This window comes from Myotis brandtii, unplaced genomic scaffold (genome assembly GCF_000412655.1).
Source record: "Myotis brandtii unplaced genomic scaffold, ASM41265v1 scaffold2514, whole genome shotgun sequence".
In the NCBI taxonomy this organism is placed as follows: domain Eukaryota; kingdom Metazoa; phylum Chordata; class Mammalia; order Chiroptera; family Vespertilionidae; genus Myotis; species Myotis brandtii.
In genome coordinates this window covers 319,071-333,402 of record NW_005359533.1, presented here as the reverse complement: position 1 = coordinate 333,402, position 14,332 = coordinate 319,071, and the positions used below count along the sequence as shown (strand labels likewise).

The 14,332-nt window shown below is 43.5% G+C and overlaps 1 protein-coding gene across 3 annotated transcripts in view; it reads right to left on the bottom strand.

Moving 5' to 3' along the window:
• The window catches only part of LOC102245417 (chromosome unknown open reading frame, human C9orf43), a 17,472-nt gene extending 3,154 nt beyond the window's left edge, over positions 1 to 14,318 (bottom strand). For all 3 annotated transcript variants that reach the window (XM_014540979.1, XM_005867860.2, XM_014540978.1), the window contains exons 1-11: positions 14,002 to 14,318; positions 10,116 to 10,315; positions 9,863 to 10,013; positions 6,893 to 6,971; positions 5,207 to 5,307; positions 3,390 to 3,453; positions 2,522 to 2,685; positions 1,546 to 1,693; positions 1,096 to 1,186; positions 765 to 826; positions 471 to 531 (exon numbers count right to left, since the gene is read on the bottom strand). In XM_014540979.1, coding sequence (XP_014396465.1) covers positions 471 to 531; positions 765 to 826; positions 1,096 to 1,186; positions 1,546 to 1,693; positions 2,522 to 2,685; positions 3,390 to 3,453; positions 5,207 to 5,307; positions 6,893 to 6,971; positions 9,863 to 10,013; positions 10,116 to 10,315; positions 14,002 to 14,009 — 1,129 coding nt within the window. In that variant the 5' untranslated portion in view covers positions 14,010 to 14,318. The remainder of the gene's footprint in view (positions 1 to 470; positions 532 to 764; positions 827 to 1,095; positions 1,187 to 1,545; positions 1,694 to 2,521; positions 2,686 to 3,389; positions 3,454 to 5,206; positions 5,308 to 6,892; positions 6,972 to 9,862; positions 10,014 to 10,115; positions 10,316 to 14,001) is intronic.
• Between the last annotated feature and the right edge of the window lie 14 nt (positions 14,319 to 14,332).

The following is a 14,332-nucleotide window of genomic DNA, read 5'->3' as shown; positions in this document are numbered from 1 at the left end:
CGGGGGGGGGGGGGGCGGGTAGATAATATGTTGATCTCAACCTGAGGCTGCAGAGACTAACTTGTGGCAGAGGAAGCAGAGAGCCCTGGACTCTGCTTCCTTAGAACTCTCTTGGGGCTTCAGAGAGGGGCCCCGGATCTCTGCTTCATCAACCAGTTGACCCGCAGAGGTCTTCTCTCCAGTAACGTGGGCTTGCTCATCCTCCTCACACCACTCTGCCTTTTCTAAAGCAGGACCTGAGAGATGGCTCTGACTCATGCTCACGGCCCTCTCTCAAATCCCATGGGAAGCAGACACCTGGCCCAGCTTGCTTGCTTGGTAAATATTTGATGGAAGGGTGATAGCCAAGTCATAGGCAGGTTCCCAAATGACAAACACAGTCAGCTTTTCCTGCCCTCGGCTTTATCCTGGGATCTGTCACTCTCAACCCATATTCTCCTTACCATAGCGTGGGTCACAACCCACAGTACCTAAAGATTTACGCGAAGTGCTCTGGCTCCCTGGATCTTTCTTGGATTTCTTTTTAGCCTCCTGAAATCCACATGAGGACTGAATTAGAACTTTTAGAAGTGAAGAAAGCATTTCAAAAAAAGTCTAAAAGAAGGAAGTTAATATCCACAACCAAATAGGAACTTTGTATCTACAAAGTTCTACAACCAGACAGAGAACAGGGAGAATCCCGCCTCCCATCCCTGCCCGTTCCAGGCTGCACCCACGTATCACAGTCCCAGCAAGTCCTAGGTGTCCCCCCACTGCCACTCTACCGGTTTCTTCGTAGGTGTCTTCAACTTCCTCTGCTGCTGCTTCCGCTGCTGCTTCCGATGACCTGGAGGTCAGAGAACCCGCTCAATGCTCTTCTCCCTGATAGCTCCCACCTCCCCCTGGGCTGCTGGCTATGCCCTGCTTTACAATGGTGACTCTCTCTCCCTGGTCAGGACCAAGCCAAGGCCGGGGTGGTGGTGGTGGTGGTGGTGGCTGCTTCTTGAAATTGCCGTTTCCTGAGTTCTACATGTGACCCTGTATGACTGGCCACAAACATAACTGAATTTGGCCCAAGAACAAGTATGAGAATTGTGGGCTGAGGAGGAATGGTACCTGGAGATCTGGCAGCACTAGAAAGCCTATCTTCTATGTTCAGGTTATAATATAATTTCTTCAAATGTGCAGGATATTTCAATGATGGTCTCTGGAGAGAAAAAGGAAAACGTAGGTCTTTCCCCAAATGGATCCCCCAAATTCATGTATCTGTCTAATCATCATGCAGTTTTTGAGAACCTGGTGTGTGCAGCATTGTGCCAGGGGCTCTGGAGAGAAGAAAGGTACAGGAAACGAAGTGCAGAAGAAACAGAGACCATTGCTCTTCTCAGACCCCTCCCCATACATTTGTTTTCACCTACATAGAGCCCAGCCCTTCTGTGCGGTGTGGGTCCAGAGTGGAAGGATAGAAGAGAAAGCAGAAAACAAAAGTCAACTGTTCCCGCCTTGCAGATGGATGCGTTTGGATTGGCATGTAGACATCTTGCTCTGAGGCTCCCTAACTCTTACTTGCAGGGTGAGGCGGTGCACAGATAAAAACATCTGGGCAGAAATGGCGCTCTCGGGTCGGCTCTTTTTCAGAGGGTTCTTTTTCCTCGTGGCCAATTGTGTCTTCGTCTCCAGACAAGGCGACCTTTTCCCTTCATCTAACAAAAGACTGAAGGGCACAGAGACAGCCAGGCAATCAGCAACAGCTTTTCTGGAGAGTGTGGCTGAGGTGAAACATGAAAAGGGCTCCAAATTTGAAGAAATGTCCACTTTGGGTCTGAATGGTCTGTACCAACAGGTACTCATTCACTAACAGCTTTCCGAAGCGGCTATGATCATTACAGCTATATGGATGAAGTGTTTACAGTTGGTCAGGCTCGTGTGCCTTATACCAGTGCATCTTCACAACACCCTAAGGACAACTGTTATTGTCCCCATTTTGCAAATGAGGAAAACGAAGCTTAAAGAGGCTAAATAAAGTACAAAAAATTCACAGAGCCGGTAAGTTTTCCATCCTGCCTCCCATTTATCCATAACTCGTCTACAAAAAGAGAAGAGTAACTGGGTCTACCTCCAGTGGGGGTTCAATGAGAATATATGTAATGTGCTTGCTTAGCACAGGGCCTGGCAGACGGTAAGCACTGGATAAATGGTGGCGAGTACTGTCACCACTGCATCCCGGGAAGTCTAAGGACGCAGTGAACAAGTAGGCTGACGGTTTCCCCCTCCCTACTCAGAAAGAGCACACGGCTTAGACCAGGGGTCCTCAAACTTTTTAAACAGGGGGCCAGTTCACTGTCCCTCAGACCGTTGGAGGGCCGGACTATAGTTTAAAAAAAACTATGAACAAATTCCTATGCAAAACGGGAACAAATACAATATTTGTATTTGCATGTGGCCTGCGGGCCGTAGTTTGAGGACCCCTGGCTCAGACCCTTCACAGCTTCAAACAGCAGGCAGGCGCTCGGGCTCTCCCACAGGCTCACATCATACTTACTCGTTCAGGAGATCCTGAGGTAATGTGTCAAATTGGTTCAAGAAAGGTAGGAATTCTGGACTTAGTTGCTCAAAAAAGCGTACTGGGGAAGGGGGAGGCACAGTTATCCCTGGAGTGCTCAGCTTTGTTTCTCTGTCCTGCTTTCCCGAGAGAACCACAGACGCCTGGAGGAGAGACCATGGAAAGAGCTCCCTGAAGCACTCTCGTCAGGGCCACTCCTTCCCACCCACCTCCCAGCCCCCAACACAACCCGGCACATGAAACGCCTTGTTAGCAGGCCTGGTCCAGCAGCAACCCCTCCCCAGGCTGCACTACGAGGGCCACCACATGCTTCCCTCTCTGGCTCCCCAACCCTATTACCAAATTCAGATCATATGGGGATTAGTTGTTTTGTTTGGCTTTTCCCCAACATGGTTATTCACTTATTCACTGAACAAACCGAACAAATATTTATTGGCAAACTATGCGCAGGCACAGGGCTAGGGCCAGGGTTCAGCATTGAACAAAATGGACCAAGGCATTATTCTCATGGACATAGCAACCTTCTAGCTCTGGCTCTTCAAGGCTACCTTTACCTAATAAGTGGTAGAATTAGAAGTGCAAGCCCAGACCCATTGTAACTCCTAGGCCCCTGAATACCCAGCAGTTCCTCCTAACATCTCTTCAAGGTACTCTCCACCTTCCTACAGGGAGGAGGTTTGGGAAATGAGTCTCCGAATACAAAATGATTTGGTAGTTATTTCTTAAGGGTTTCTTTTACAAATTTTTATTCATTTAAAGAGAGAACAGGGGAAGGGGGGAGATATCTGAAAGGAAATTAACTCTTCAGAGTAATATCATAAAGCTTTAGCCAAAACTTCACACTTACCACTGTAGATGTCTTTCTTTTCTTCTTCCCATCCTGGCTGGGAGCAACATACTGCTCAGCTGGACTTGAAATAAGAATAACCAAAACTTATTTGTAAACATCTTAAACAAGAGCACCAAGGATATTTGTGAATGACAATGATAAGTATTTCTATAGTCTACTCGGTATTCAAAGATGGTCATTAGGAGCCCAGAAACTGCTAAAAAAATACCTCCACCCTCACATCTAAATTAGGTTTCCCACCATTCTCTCACACAATCTAGTTATTTACTTTTACAGCATTAATCCAATTAGCAATTATATGCCCAGAGTTGGTGATGTTTATAATGTCTGAATGCCCATCCCATAAGACTGCAGAAGGACAGGGACCAAATCTATCTGGTTCTCCACTAAATTCTCACTGCTTAGCATGAGGAGGTACTCAAGTATTTTTGCTCTCGTCTTCCTCCTCCTTTTTACCTGAGACATGGAGATGATGACTGGATCCCTAGCAGTCACATAGACCTTAAAATCCCCCATGCAGCATCTTAGAAAATGGAAGCCATGGATGAGGATGATGACCCAGAAAGCTAGAAGGAACTCTGGTTTCTGATTACCTCATGGACCTGACATACTAGCTCTGGCCCACCTATATCTGGGCTTCATTTATATGAAAGGAAATGAGCCCTTAGGTTTTTTTATTTGTTTATAGTGACAGTGGTTCTCAACCTTCCTAATGCCGCGACCCTTTAATACAGTTCCTTATGTTGTGGTGACCCCCAACCATAAAATTATTTTCGTTGCTACTTCATAACTATAATTTTGCTACTGTTATGAATCGTAATGTAAATATCTGATATGCAGGATGTATTTTCAGGGGTCGCGACCCACAGGTTGAGAACTGCTGGTTTACACCATATATACACACACACAAAGAATGCATATGTAAAGAAGCATTTACAGGATCAATTTTTTAAAAAAAGAAAATGAAATTAAAAGAAATTCTTAAGTTTTATCATCTCTAAACGATCGCTTAACAAGAATCTGAAAGCCTCAACAGTCATGAAAGAAAAACCACTTTCTTCCAAAGGTTTAAATATTAGCAAGGCTTCAAGGCCTTTTCCAAGTAATCTTTGTCATGCTCTGCTTTGTACACAAGTTCTATATGCTAGGCCTTGAAGTTGAGACCAAAGTTCATGTGCTTCACTGTAAACTTTTTCACTAGTTGCTGATGGCTATAAGAATAAGTAATGCTCAGAAAGAATTTGTTTCTTTTTTTTTTTTTAATCCTCACCTGAGGATGTGCTTTTCATTAATTTTGGAGAAGAGAGGGGGAGATGGGAGGGGAGGGGGTGGAAGGAGAAGGGAGGAGAGAAAAACATTGATGTGAGAGAGAAACATCGATTGGTTGCCTTCTGTATGTGCCCCAACCTGGGATCAAACCTGTAACCTGGGTATGGGCCCTGACTGGGAATTGAAACCACCGTCTTTTCATGTATGGGACAATGTTCCAACCAACTGAATCCCACTGTCCAGGGCAAGCGTTTGTTTCTTAATCAAACCTCACAAATACATTGGGCCCTATCTTGTATGCTATTTACTGCCACCTAGAATTTGATGTAGAGAAATCCCAGGACACGAATCTCAAATTGCATTAAAACAGAATTTCAGTATAGCAAGAGGCAGATGTAAGAGACTATGCCCTTCTCTGCTTGGCCTCCTGCTACTTGCATGGGGGTTGCTAAAAAGAAGATTACAGGAAGGAGGCCTGCAGAGAACAGCAGGGCTTTGTAGAATGTAAGAGCTGAAGACCCCCAAGTTCTAGACATGACACTCACCTCACAGACGCCCCTGGTTCTTTTGGGATCCAGACTACAACCATATTGCTAACACCTTGAGGGCGAGGAATTTGTGTCTCGTTCAAATTTAGCACTGGAAGCTAAGAGAAAAATATAAAGCCTATGTATGGTTTGAAGATACCAGCTCCTGTTGGTACTCTGTATAAGACCAAGGACTAAATTATCTTACTAACCAAAAGGGTACAGTGGTTCACAAGATAATAAATACAGTGCTCCAACCCCAAAAACATCTTTATAATATTCCAAGAAACCAGGTATCAGTACAGGTACTGGAAGAGTGCACATTTATAAGTGAATAGTGTCCCCTGCTTCCCTGTGACATGAGGGTGGCATTTAGCAACTCCCAACCCCATCCCATAGGAGGGTACCTAGGGGCTTCCCTAAAGGAACACTACTCATTCTGGCCATTCCACTCCAAAGAGGTCCTCTGGGGATATTACAATACAATGTGGGAGCAGAGAGTGAACTGACAGAGACACAGCAAGTGTCCTACTTCTACAGCCCGTCTACTAATATAGACAACTACACAACAGTGAAAGTCCTAACTCTTTTCACATTTAGCTACTTAAGATACTAGAACACTGATGATGCTCAAGGAAGCCGCGTAAGTCATCTAGTCCATATCCCTAGTAGGAAGAAGGGGGTGGTTCAAAGTAAGGTTGTCCCCATGAAAATGAACTGATTGACTCAGGGGAACAGGGGACACTTCTTTGTACTGTAAACCCTTTTCTGCCCTTTGGATGTGGAACCATATATGTGTATTATCTATTCAAACAATTAATTTAAAACTAATTTAATCTAACCCTATTGTTCTGAAGTGGTCAAAGAGGTAAGTGCTTTGTTCATTCATCCATTCAAACCTATCCCCCCTCTCTTAGTTCCTTACATTCTCCACCACATGACACTGAAAAGTGAAGTATCTCATAAAAAGGGGGGGAGGGGCATAAATAGGACTGCAAAGAATAGCAAATCTCTCTTATTGTAGATAAGTAAAAGGGATTCTCTTCCTAAACTCTAATTTAGTTCTGCCCCTAACTAGTGTGCTTTAGCAAATCACTTCCTATCTGGGTCTCAGTTTCCTCAACTGTAAAGTGTATAAAATAGACCATAGTAATATTCTTCAAACTGTAATTGCAACTAATTCATAGGTCATCTAATCAAACTTGAGTGAAGTGCAGCCTACACTGTTTAAAGATGAAATAGAATAGGACAGAGGATATCAGAGTGCATCACCCTTCTCGAGGGTAAGGATTGTTCCATGATGTTTTTGTTGTAAAATGTATTTCTTTCTATAGGTAATAGCTAAAAATATTTGAAAGGCATCAGAGTAGATGATCTTAAGGCCCAATTTAGGTTTGCCATTCCAGCACCCTAATATCCTTGGATTATGAGATGACAGTGTTTACTTAGTAGCTAAACACATTCTATGTAGGATAAAGACAAAATTCTACCTATGCCCAACTGCCACAAATCAAACCCACTTGTATCTGGGATTTCTGAAAACAGTATAGCATGTAAAGCCATTAGCACAGAGCCTAGTATATAGTAAGGGCCCAACGTTAGATAGTTATCATCATCATCATTACTGCAGTCATGCCAAGGAACAATGCAAAATAAAGGCAAATATTGTATTCTCATTAGTGAAGAAAGATGCAGAGGAAGTACCTTTTTCAATGTGTGACTTCCTTTGGGAGATCTATTAGTATAGATGATCAAATCATTGTCAGGTAAATCCTTGCGAGGCCTGAAAATGAGAGTTTATGAACATGAGACAGAGACACAAAAGACTTCTTGGGCTGATAAAATGAATGCTATGAGGAAAAGCCTTCTTCTTAGGTATAGAAAGCCTTGGGCTGAATACTTACTGAATAAACGTAGGATCTCACCATCTCCTTAAGTTTTGTTTGTTTTTCCTTGGAGCTGCTCGCAACAGACATTGAACATTGCAAACACTTTACAACTATTTGTTGGATCAAACTGAATGCTTAGCCTATGCTCCCCTCTCTCCAGCTATAGGTAGTTACATCATCATTAATAAAGTTTATTAAATACCTATGATGTGTATGTCCAAAAACATGTCAAATAAATAAAATGTGGTACATATACACAAAAGAATATTTTTTAAAGGAATGAAATTTTGACATATGCTATAACACAGATGAACCTTGAAAACATTATGCTAGATGAATAAGCCAGACACAAAAGGACAAATATTGTATGATTCCACTTATATGAGGTACCTAGAATAGGTAAATTCATAGACAGAAAATATAATACAGATTATCAGGAGCTGGAGGGAGGAGGAAATAAGTACAGATTTCTTGTCTGAGATGATGAAAAAGTTCTAGAAATGGATAGTGGTGATGGTTGTACAGTACATTGAATGTACTTAATACTACTGAATTGTACATTTAAAAATACTTAAAGTGGCCCTAACCAGTTTGGCTCAGTGGATGGAGCGTCGGCCTGCGGACTCAAGGGTCCCGGGTTCGATTCCGGTCAAGGGCATGTACCTTGGTTGCGGGCACACCCCCAGTAGGAGGTGTGGAGGAGGCAGCTGATCGATGTTTCTCTCTCATCGATGTTTCTAACTCTCTATTCCTCTTCCTTCCTCTCTGTAAAAAAATCAATAAAATATATATAAAAAAATAGTTAAAGTGGTAAATTTTATGTCCTCTATATTTTATACAACAAAAAAATACTATCCTCTTACATTTTCATATCACTTGCTACTTTATTTTTTAACATGTTAAATGTATAAATGAGTAAATATAAAATATAAGATAAAGACCCAACTCCTTCGCCTGACCTATAAAGTCCTACATAATGCAGGCCCCTGCCTTTTACTCCCACTCCCCCATTGGCCATCTCCCATTTCTGCTCTATATTCCAAACACACTGCATTTTTTTTCCTGATACCTAGATTTCCTCTTGCCTTCTGGATTTTGCATGTGCTATTTCTGTAGTCTAGAACTCTCTTTCTGTCCTCCTTCCAACTAAAACCCCCCACTTCACTAAACTGCTCTAATTTCAGAGGGCAGTGCCCTGGGTTAGGCGTCTTTCGTGTGTGCTTCCACTCACCTAGGGGGCACTCTTCTTACCACATGCGTCACAGTCAATGGTTCTTTGCCTCCTCAACTAGGCTGAAGGCCCTTATCTATTCAAACATTGTGTCCCCAGTGCCCAGGAAAGTGGACCCCACTATGATATATCTGTGAACTTTAATGAGTGACTAAGCAAATGATGCCACAGGCTTTGCCTTGACTGGGAGAAGCTGCTGTTTTCCCAGGGTTCGAGTCCTTGAGAACCTGAAAGTAGCCCTATCCTTTTCTATTCTGTCTTCAGCCTAAGAAAAATCAAGAGCTGCTTAAATCAAACAGGAGACAAGAAATCACTGCAAGGGCACTAGTGCTTTCATTCCAGGCAACAGGGTCTTCACATTAGAAAAATCTAAGTTTTCCAGATACCTTTCCCTTAGCTTCATATATCATCGAGCACTATTTAAGTACCTAAACTTTGTAAGATATTCATAGGGAAAAGCCATTGCTTCTTCCTTCAGGAGCTTATAATGTCATACCTAAAAATAAAAGATAAGAAAGAAAAGTATGTGTGAATAGTCTTCTGATGACCCACAGAAGTTAATGAGATATTCCCTGCTATGGGCTGAATTGTGTCTCCCAAAATTAATTTCTACCTCAGATTTTGACTGTATTTGGAGACAGAGTCTTTAAAAGGATAATTAAGGTAAAATGAGGTGATATAGGTGGGCCCGCATCCAGTATGACTGGTGTGCTTCTAGGAAGAGGATATTAGGACACAGACACACGCAGAGGGAAGACCATGTTAAAACATAGGGAGAAGATGGCCATCAACAGCCAAGGAGAAAGGGCTTAGAAGAAAGCAGCTCTCTTCGTTCCCCAGGCAACGCGCCACGCCTCGCCGGGCAGCAGCGCACAGCACTGTGGGGAAGAAACGGAAGCCCCAGCGAGCCCAACTTAATGTGGTGCGAAAGCTCCAGACGTGGTGGAGACGTAAAGCAGACAGACGGGCTCAGAAAAGGGCACCGGGTGTCGGTGGGGGCCGAACGGAGCCCAGGAAGGCCCCTCTAGAATGTTGAGAAGATAAATTTCTGTTGTGTAAGCCACTCAGTCTGTGGTACTCTGTATGTATGGCACCCTAGCAAACTGCCCATTTTAACAAATTCCTAGACCACAAATAAGCATGCTTTGTTTTTTCCTAGCTGGCGTTGCTCAGTGGTTAAGTGTCGACTTAAGAACCAATCAAGGTTCAATTCCCGGTCAGGGCACATGCCCAGGTTGTGGGCTCGATTCTCAGTGTGGGACATGCAGGAGGCAGCCAGTCAATGATTCTCTCTCATCATTGATGTCTCTATCATAAAATATTAGTACATAGATTCCAGAAATTATATATATATATATATACACATACACACACACACACACACACACACACACGCTTTGTTTTTGTTTCCTACTGCCTATTTACCACTTCTTTATCTGAATTGGGGTTTTTATTTTAAACCCAGCTTTCTCAAAATCTTCTACACGGAAAAAGGAAGTCAACCCAGAATTTTGAGATAGCAAGCTCTTAAAGGTGTATTCCATGATAATTTACCTGCCTTGAAATTTGGAGTCAAACTTTGAACGCTGAGACAATAAAGAGTGAGGCTTAGTGAAGGTAAGTCCTGGTAAATGACCATGAGGACGCCTCCTGGCCTGGAAGCAGGAATCTGAGAGGTTTACAATGGTGAGCACGGGGAGTTTGTCTGAGAAAGCAAACAAGATGAAAACATGTGACATGTTAGAAGGGAGCCAAAGAGAAATAGTTCAAAGATCTTGTAAGGGAGGAGACGGGCTGACTAATTCACCGTTAACATCCAGAGAAGTTTTGTAGGATGAGCCCAGGATTCGAGGGTGGCCCCTCTCAATGCGGCGGATAGTAGCCCAGCATTGCGGGTGCTGACAAGCAGCCAAGTTGCAAGTGGTTTCATCCCACTGGCTCTCATCTGGCAAGTCCATAGTTATAAATGGTTTAGGATAAAAGTCAACCTTGCAGCTTTCTTGCCCTCTGGAGAAACAACCACATAATTAGTGAGTATTATATACGAGCCAGATCTTAATTTGGACTCAACGCATCAAATGTGTCTACTGAACTCTTATAGGTAAATGGTGGTCATAGAATAAGACTTGGGTAACAAATGAGTATGAAAATATATAGTGTGAAGTCAAGTAGCAAGAGTTTGAGAGCAGGCTAACTTCAGAAGGTCTCCTAATTCACTATTAATAAAAGATGGATTAATCCGAGCTTCATTTCCTCACAACAAATGAGTATGAAAATATATAGTGTGAAGTCAAGTAGCAAGAGTTTGGGAGCAGGCTGACTTCAGAAGGTCTCCTAATTCACTATTAAAAGATTGATTAATCCGGAGAGACCAAGATGGCGGCATAGGTAAACACCGGAGACTGCTGCCGCAAACAACCACTTCAAAAATACAACTAAAAGACGGAACGGACATCACCCAGAACCACAGGAAGGCTGGCTGAGGAGAGACTCTTCAACTAGAAGGAAAAATAACAGCACACCGAGGCTCAGAGGAGGCGCAGTGTGGAAAAAACTCAGGTGCGGAGGTGCGCGCGCAAAGCGGGCTGGTGGCTGAGAGCGCGGTTGTCGTTTTCGGTCAGGGGGGAGTCTCAGACTCTGAGCTCCAGATACGGGCGAATCGCTGGGGACTCGGACCCAAACGGGAGAAGCGGGAGTGTCTGGCATCAGTTGGAAGGCAGCTTTCCCTCCGAGGTTTGCAGCGGTTCCGGGGGTTCTGAGAAGCAGAGCCTCTGGGAACAGGACTGAGGGCACCATAACGGCTCCCTCCGCCCGCCCTGTTGAGCCCGCCCCGCCCAAGCCCTGCGCAGAGCCATTTGCCGGATAGCCTCAGGCAAAGGCTAGATTAGCACCTCCCCAGAGGACAGAAGTTTTCCGCGGCAGACACAGCTGATTCACACAGCCAGTCGGCCTGGTGGTCAAATCCCTCTAGTATTAACTACAACAATCAAGGCTCAACTAGAACAAGACTGCGCACAAAGACCACTAGGGGGTGCACCAAGAAAGCATAAAAAATGCGGAGACAAAAAAACATGACAGAAATGGAGGATATAGAGCTAAAAATCGCAATTTTGAGGGCTTGCAAAAATGTGCTAGAAGCTGTCAATAAACTTGAGGAGAGAGTCACGAAAACTAATGAGACCCTCGATGCTATGATAAAGAACCAACTAGAAATTAAGCATACACGGACTGAAATAAAGAATATTATACAGACACCCAATAGCAGACCAGAGGAGCGCAAGAATCAAGCCAAAGATTTGAAATGCGAAGAAGCAAAAAACACCCAACCGGAAAAGCAAAATGAAAAAAGAATCCGAAAATACGAAGATAGTGTAAGGAGCCTCTGGGACAGCTTCAAGCGTACAAACATCAGAATAATTGGGGTGCCAGAAGATGAGAGACAGCAAGATATTGAAAACCTATTTGAAGAAATAATGGCAGAAAACTTCCCCCACCTGGTGAAAGAAATGGACTTACAGGTCCAAGAAGCGCAGAGAACCCCAAACAAAAGGAATCCAAAGAGGACCACACCAAGACACATCATAATTAAAATGCCAAGAGCAAAAGACAAAGAGAGAATCTTAAAAGCAGCAAGAGAAAGAGACTCAATTACCTACAAGGGAATACCCATACGACTGTCAGCTGATTTCTCAACAGAAACTTGGCAGGCCAGAAGGGAATGGCAAGAAATATTCAAAGTGATGAATACCAAGAACCTACAACCAAGATTACTTTATCCAGCAAAGCTATCATTCAGAATTGAAGGTCAGATAAAGAGCTTCACAGATAAGGAAAAGCTAAAGGAGTTCATCACCACTAAACCAGTATTATACGAAATGCTGAAAGGTATCCTTTAAGAAGAGGAAGAAGAAAAAGGTAAAGATACAAATTGTGAACAACAAACATGCATCTATCAACAAGTGAATCTAAGAATCAAGTGAATAAATAATCTGATGTACAGAATGAACTGGTGATTATAATGAATCAGGGACATAGAAAGGGAATGGACTGACTATTCTTGGCGGGGAAAGGGGAATGGGAGATGCGGGAAGAAACTGGACAAAAATCGTGCACCTATGGATGAGGACAGTGGGTGGGGAGTGAGGGCGGAGGGTGGGGCGGGAAAAGATGGATTAATCCGAGCTTCATTTCCTCATCTGCAAAATGAGGACAAGCCTATTTCACAGGGTCATTACAAAAATTAGTTAATGGATTGTAAAAGGTCTGGCAGAGAGTTCAGAATAAACATCAGCATCCTTCCCTTTTCCCCTTTATTAATCACTAGGTAAAATATATCACCGTCTCCAAAAAGCCTTATCAAATTACAAATACAGATACAGAAGTGCTTTAGGTGGTTCAAAACTTTGGAAGACATGCTTCATTTTCCAATATGCTCCAATTCTCAGACAGGCAGCTAAACTATGCACTGAAAACTAATGGGTTTGCTCAAACAGCGTATCAGTAAACTTAAACTTGCGTCAGAGGCCATTGGCTTTTCATTTACTGTCTGTTAAGGTCTGGGGCAAGTGATTTAATCTCTTTTAGCCTGTTTCCTCATATAAAGTAGGGGAGGGTAAATCCCTAAGTAGGACTGTAGAAGCATTAAATGAGAAAATGTACTTTTACGTGTGGTAATATAACAGGTGCTCAATGAATATTTTCATCTCTCTCTAGAAATGTCTTATGCAATCACCACCACTTGATCCATAATAATTTTGTAAGGAGACACTTTCTTTTATTCAACACATTCATTGACGACCAAATATGTGAGGGAACCTGTTATAAGCATGGAGAACAGTAGTAACAAAATAAGTCCCTTTTTAGACCAAAGATAGCAAAATATTGGCCGAAGATTGCACCTGGCCTATAACTTGTTTTGTTAGCCTGTACTTTGAGCCATTATTTTAAATGGAAATAGTCTGTAATGTCCAGATTTCTGGCTCATCTATAATAATAAAAAGGTAATATGCTAATTAGACCAGATGTCATTCCGGACGTCCTTCCTGACAAAGCCTGAGCTGGAGGGAAGCCAGCCCAGGTCCGGGTGCCTGCAGGTGGCCGGAGGAGGGAAGCCAGCCTGGGTCAAAGGTGCCAGAGGGAAGCCGGTGCTGGCAGCTGGGGGAAGGAAGACCTATTCTTGCACGAATTTTCATGCATGGGGCCTCTAGTTTTAGAGATCAAAATATCTGACAACGCGGGCCAATTCTAACAGGACAGCCATTGACTGAAGCTGAGCATCTCCTGACATCTTGAAACCAAGTCTATTCCATCCAAGTGTTTTCCCACCAGACCCTACAGTTTATCATTGAAGCCGTTTCATTTGCTTTTTTATCCTCAAATTGCTGTAGCTTTTCTCATAATAGAGAAATATTTCTCTGAACTCATTATCAAAAGCAGGAAAACCAAAGGGTGGCGTGAAACGTTTCAAGAAGCAGCATTAGTACTGAGTGGCAGCGAGGATAATTTCTAGGTACGTAATATGATGCCACTTAAAAAGCCCCCGTAAAGCTGTGGTGATGTTTTTGACTGGGAAAGATGCTCGACGGACCATTTTATGAACTAAAAAATACATAAACAATTTTAAGAGGGTTTGTTTTTGAATGACAACGTGACGTTGCCTTATTCTGACAATCGGCTCGCCGCCCTTTCATTACCTGACCATCCCGAATGGAGTCCCGACCTCTGGTCATGCCCCTCTCTATGGCATTGGCGCTTATGCGGGCAAAGTAATGTGCGTTCGAAAATTCTAGGTCACAGTTATCCTGAATACTATTACCAAGCTGGGAGGAAGCGGGTGTAATTATTAAGGGCAGACATCAGCTCTGGCGAGAGCTGAAAAAGGATTCCCCGCTTCCTTCTGAAAAGGGGAAGTGGGAGAATCCGGCCTCGGGGGACCGCGGTTGCAAGGGGTCCAAGCAGACGGCCCGGCCAGGAGGCCGAAGCCCTCGGGGCAGAAGTCGGTCTGATCCTGGCCCCTCCCACCAG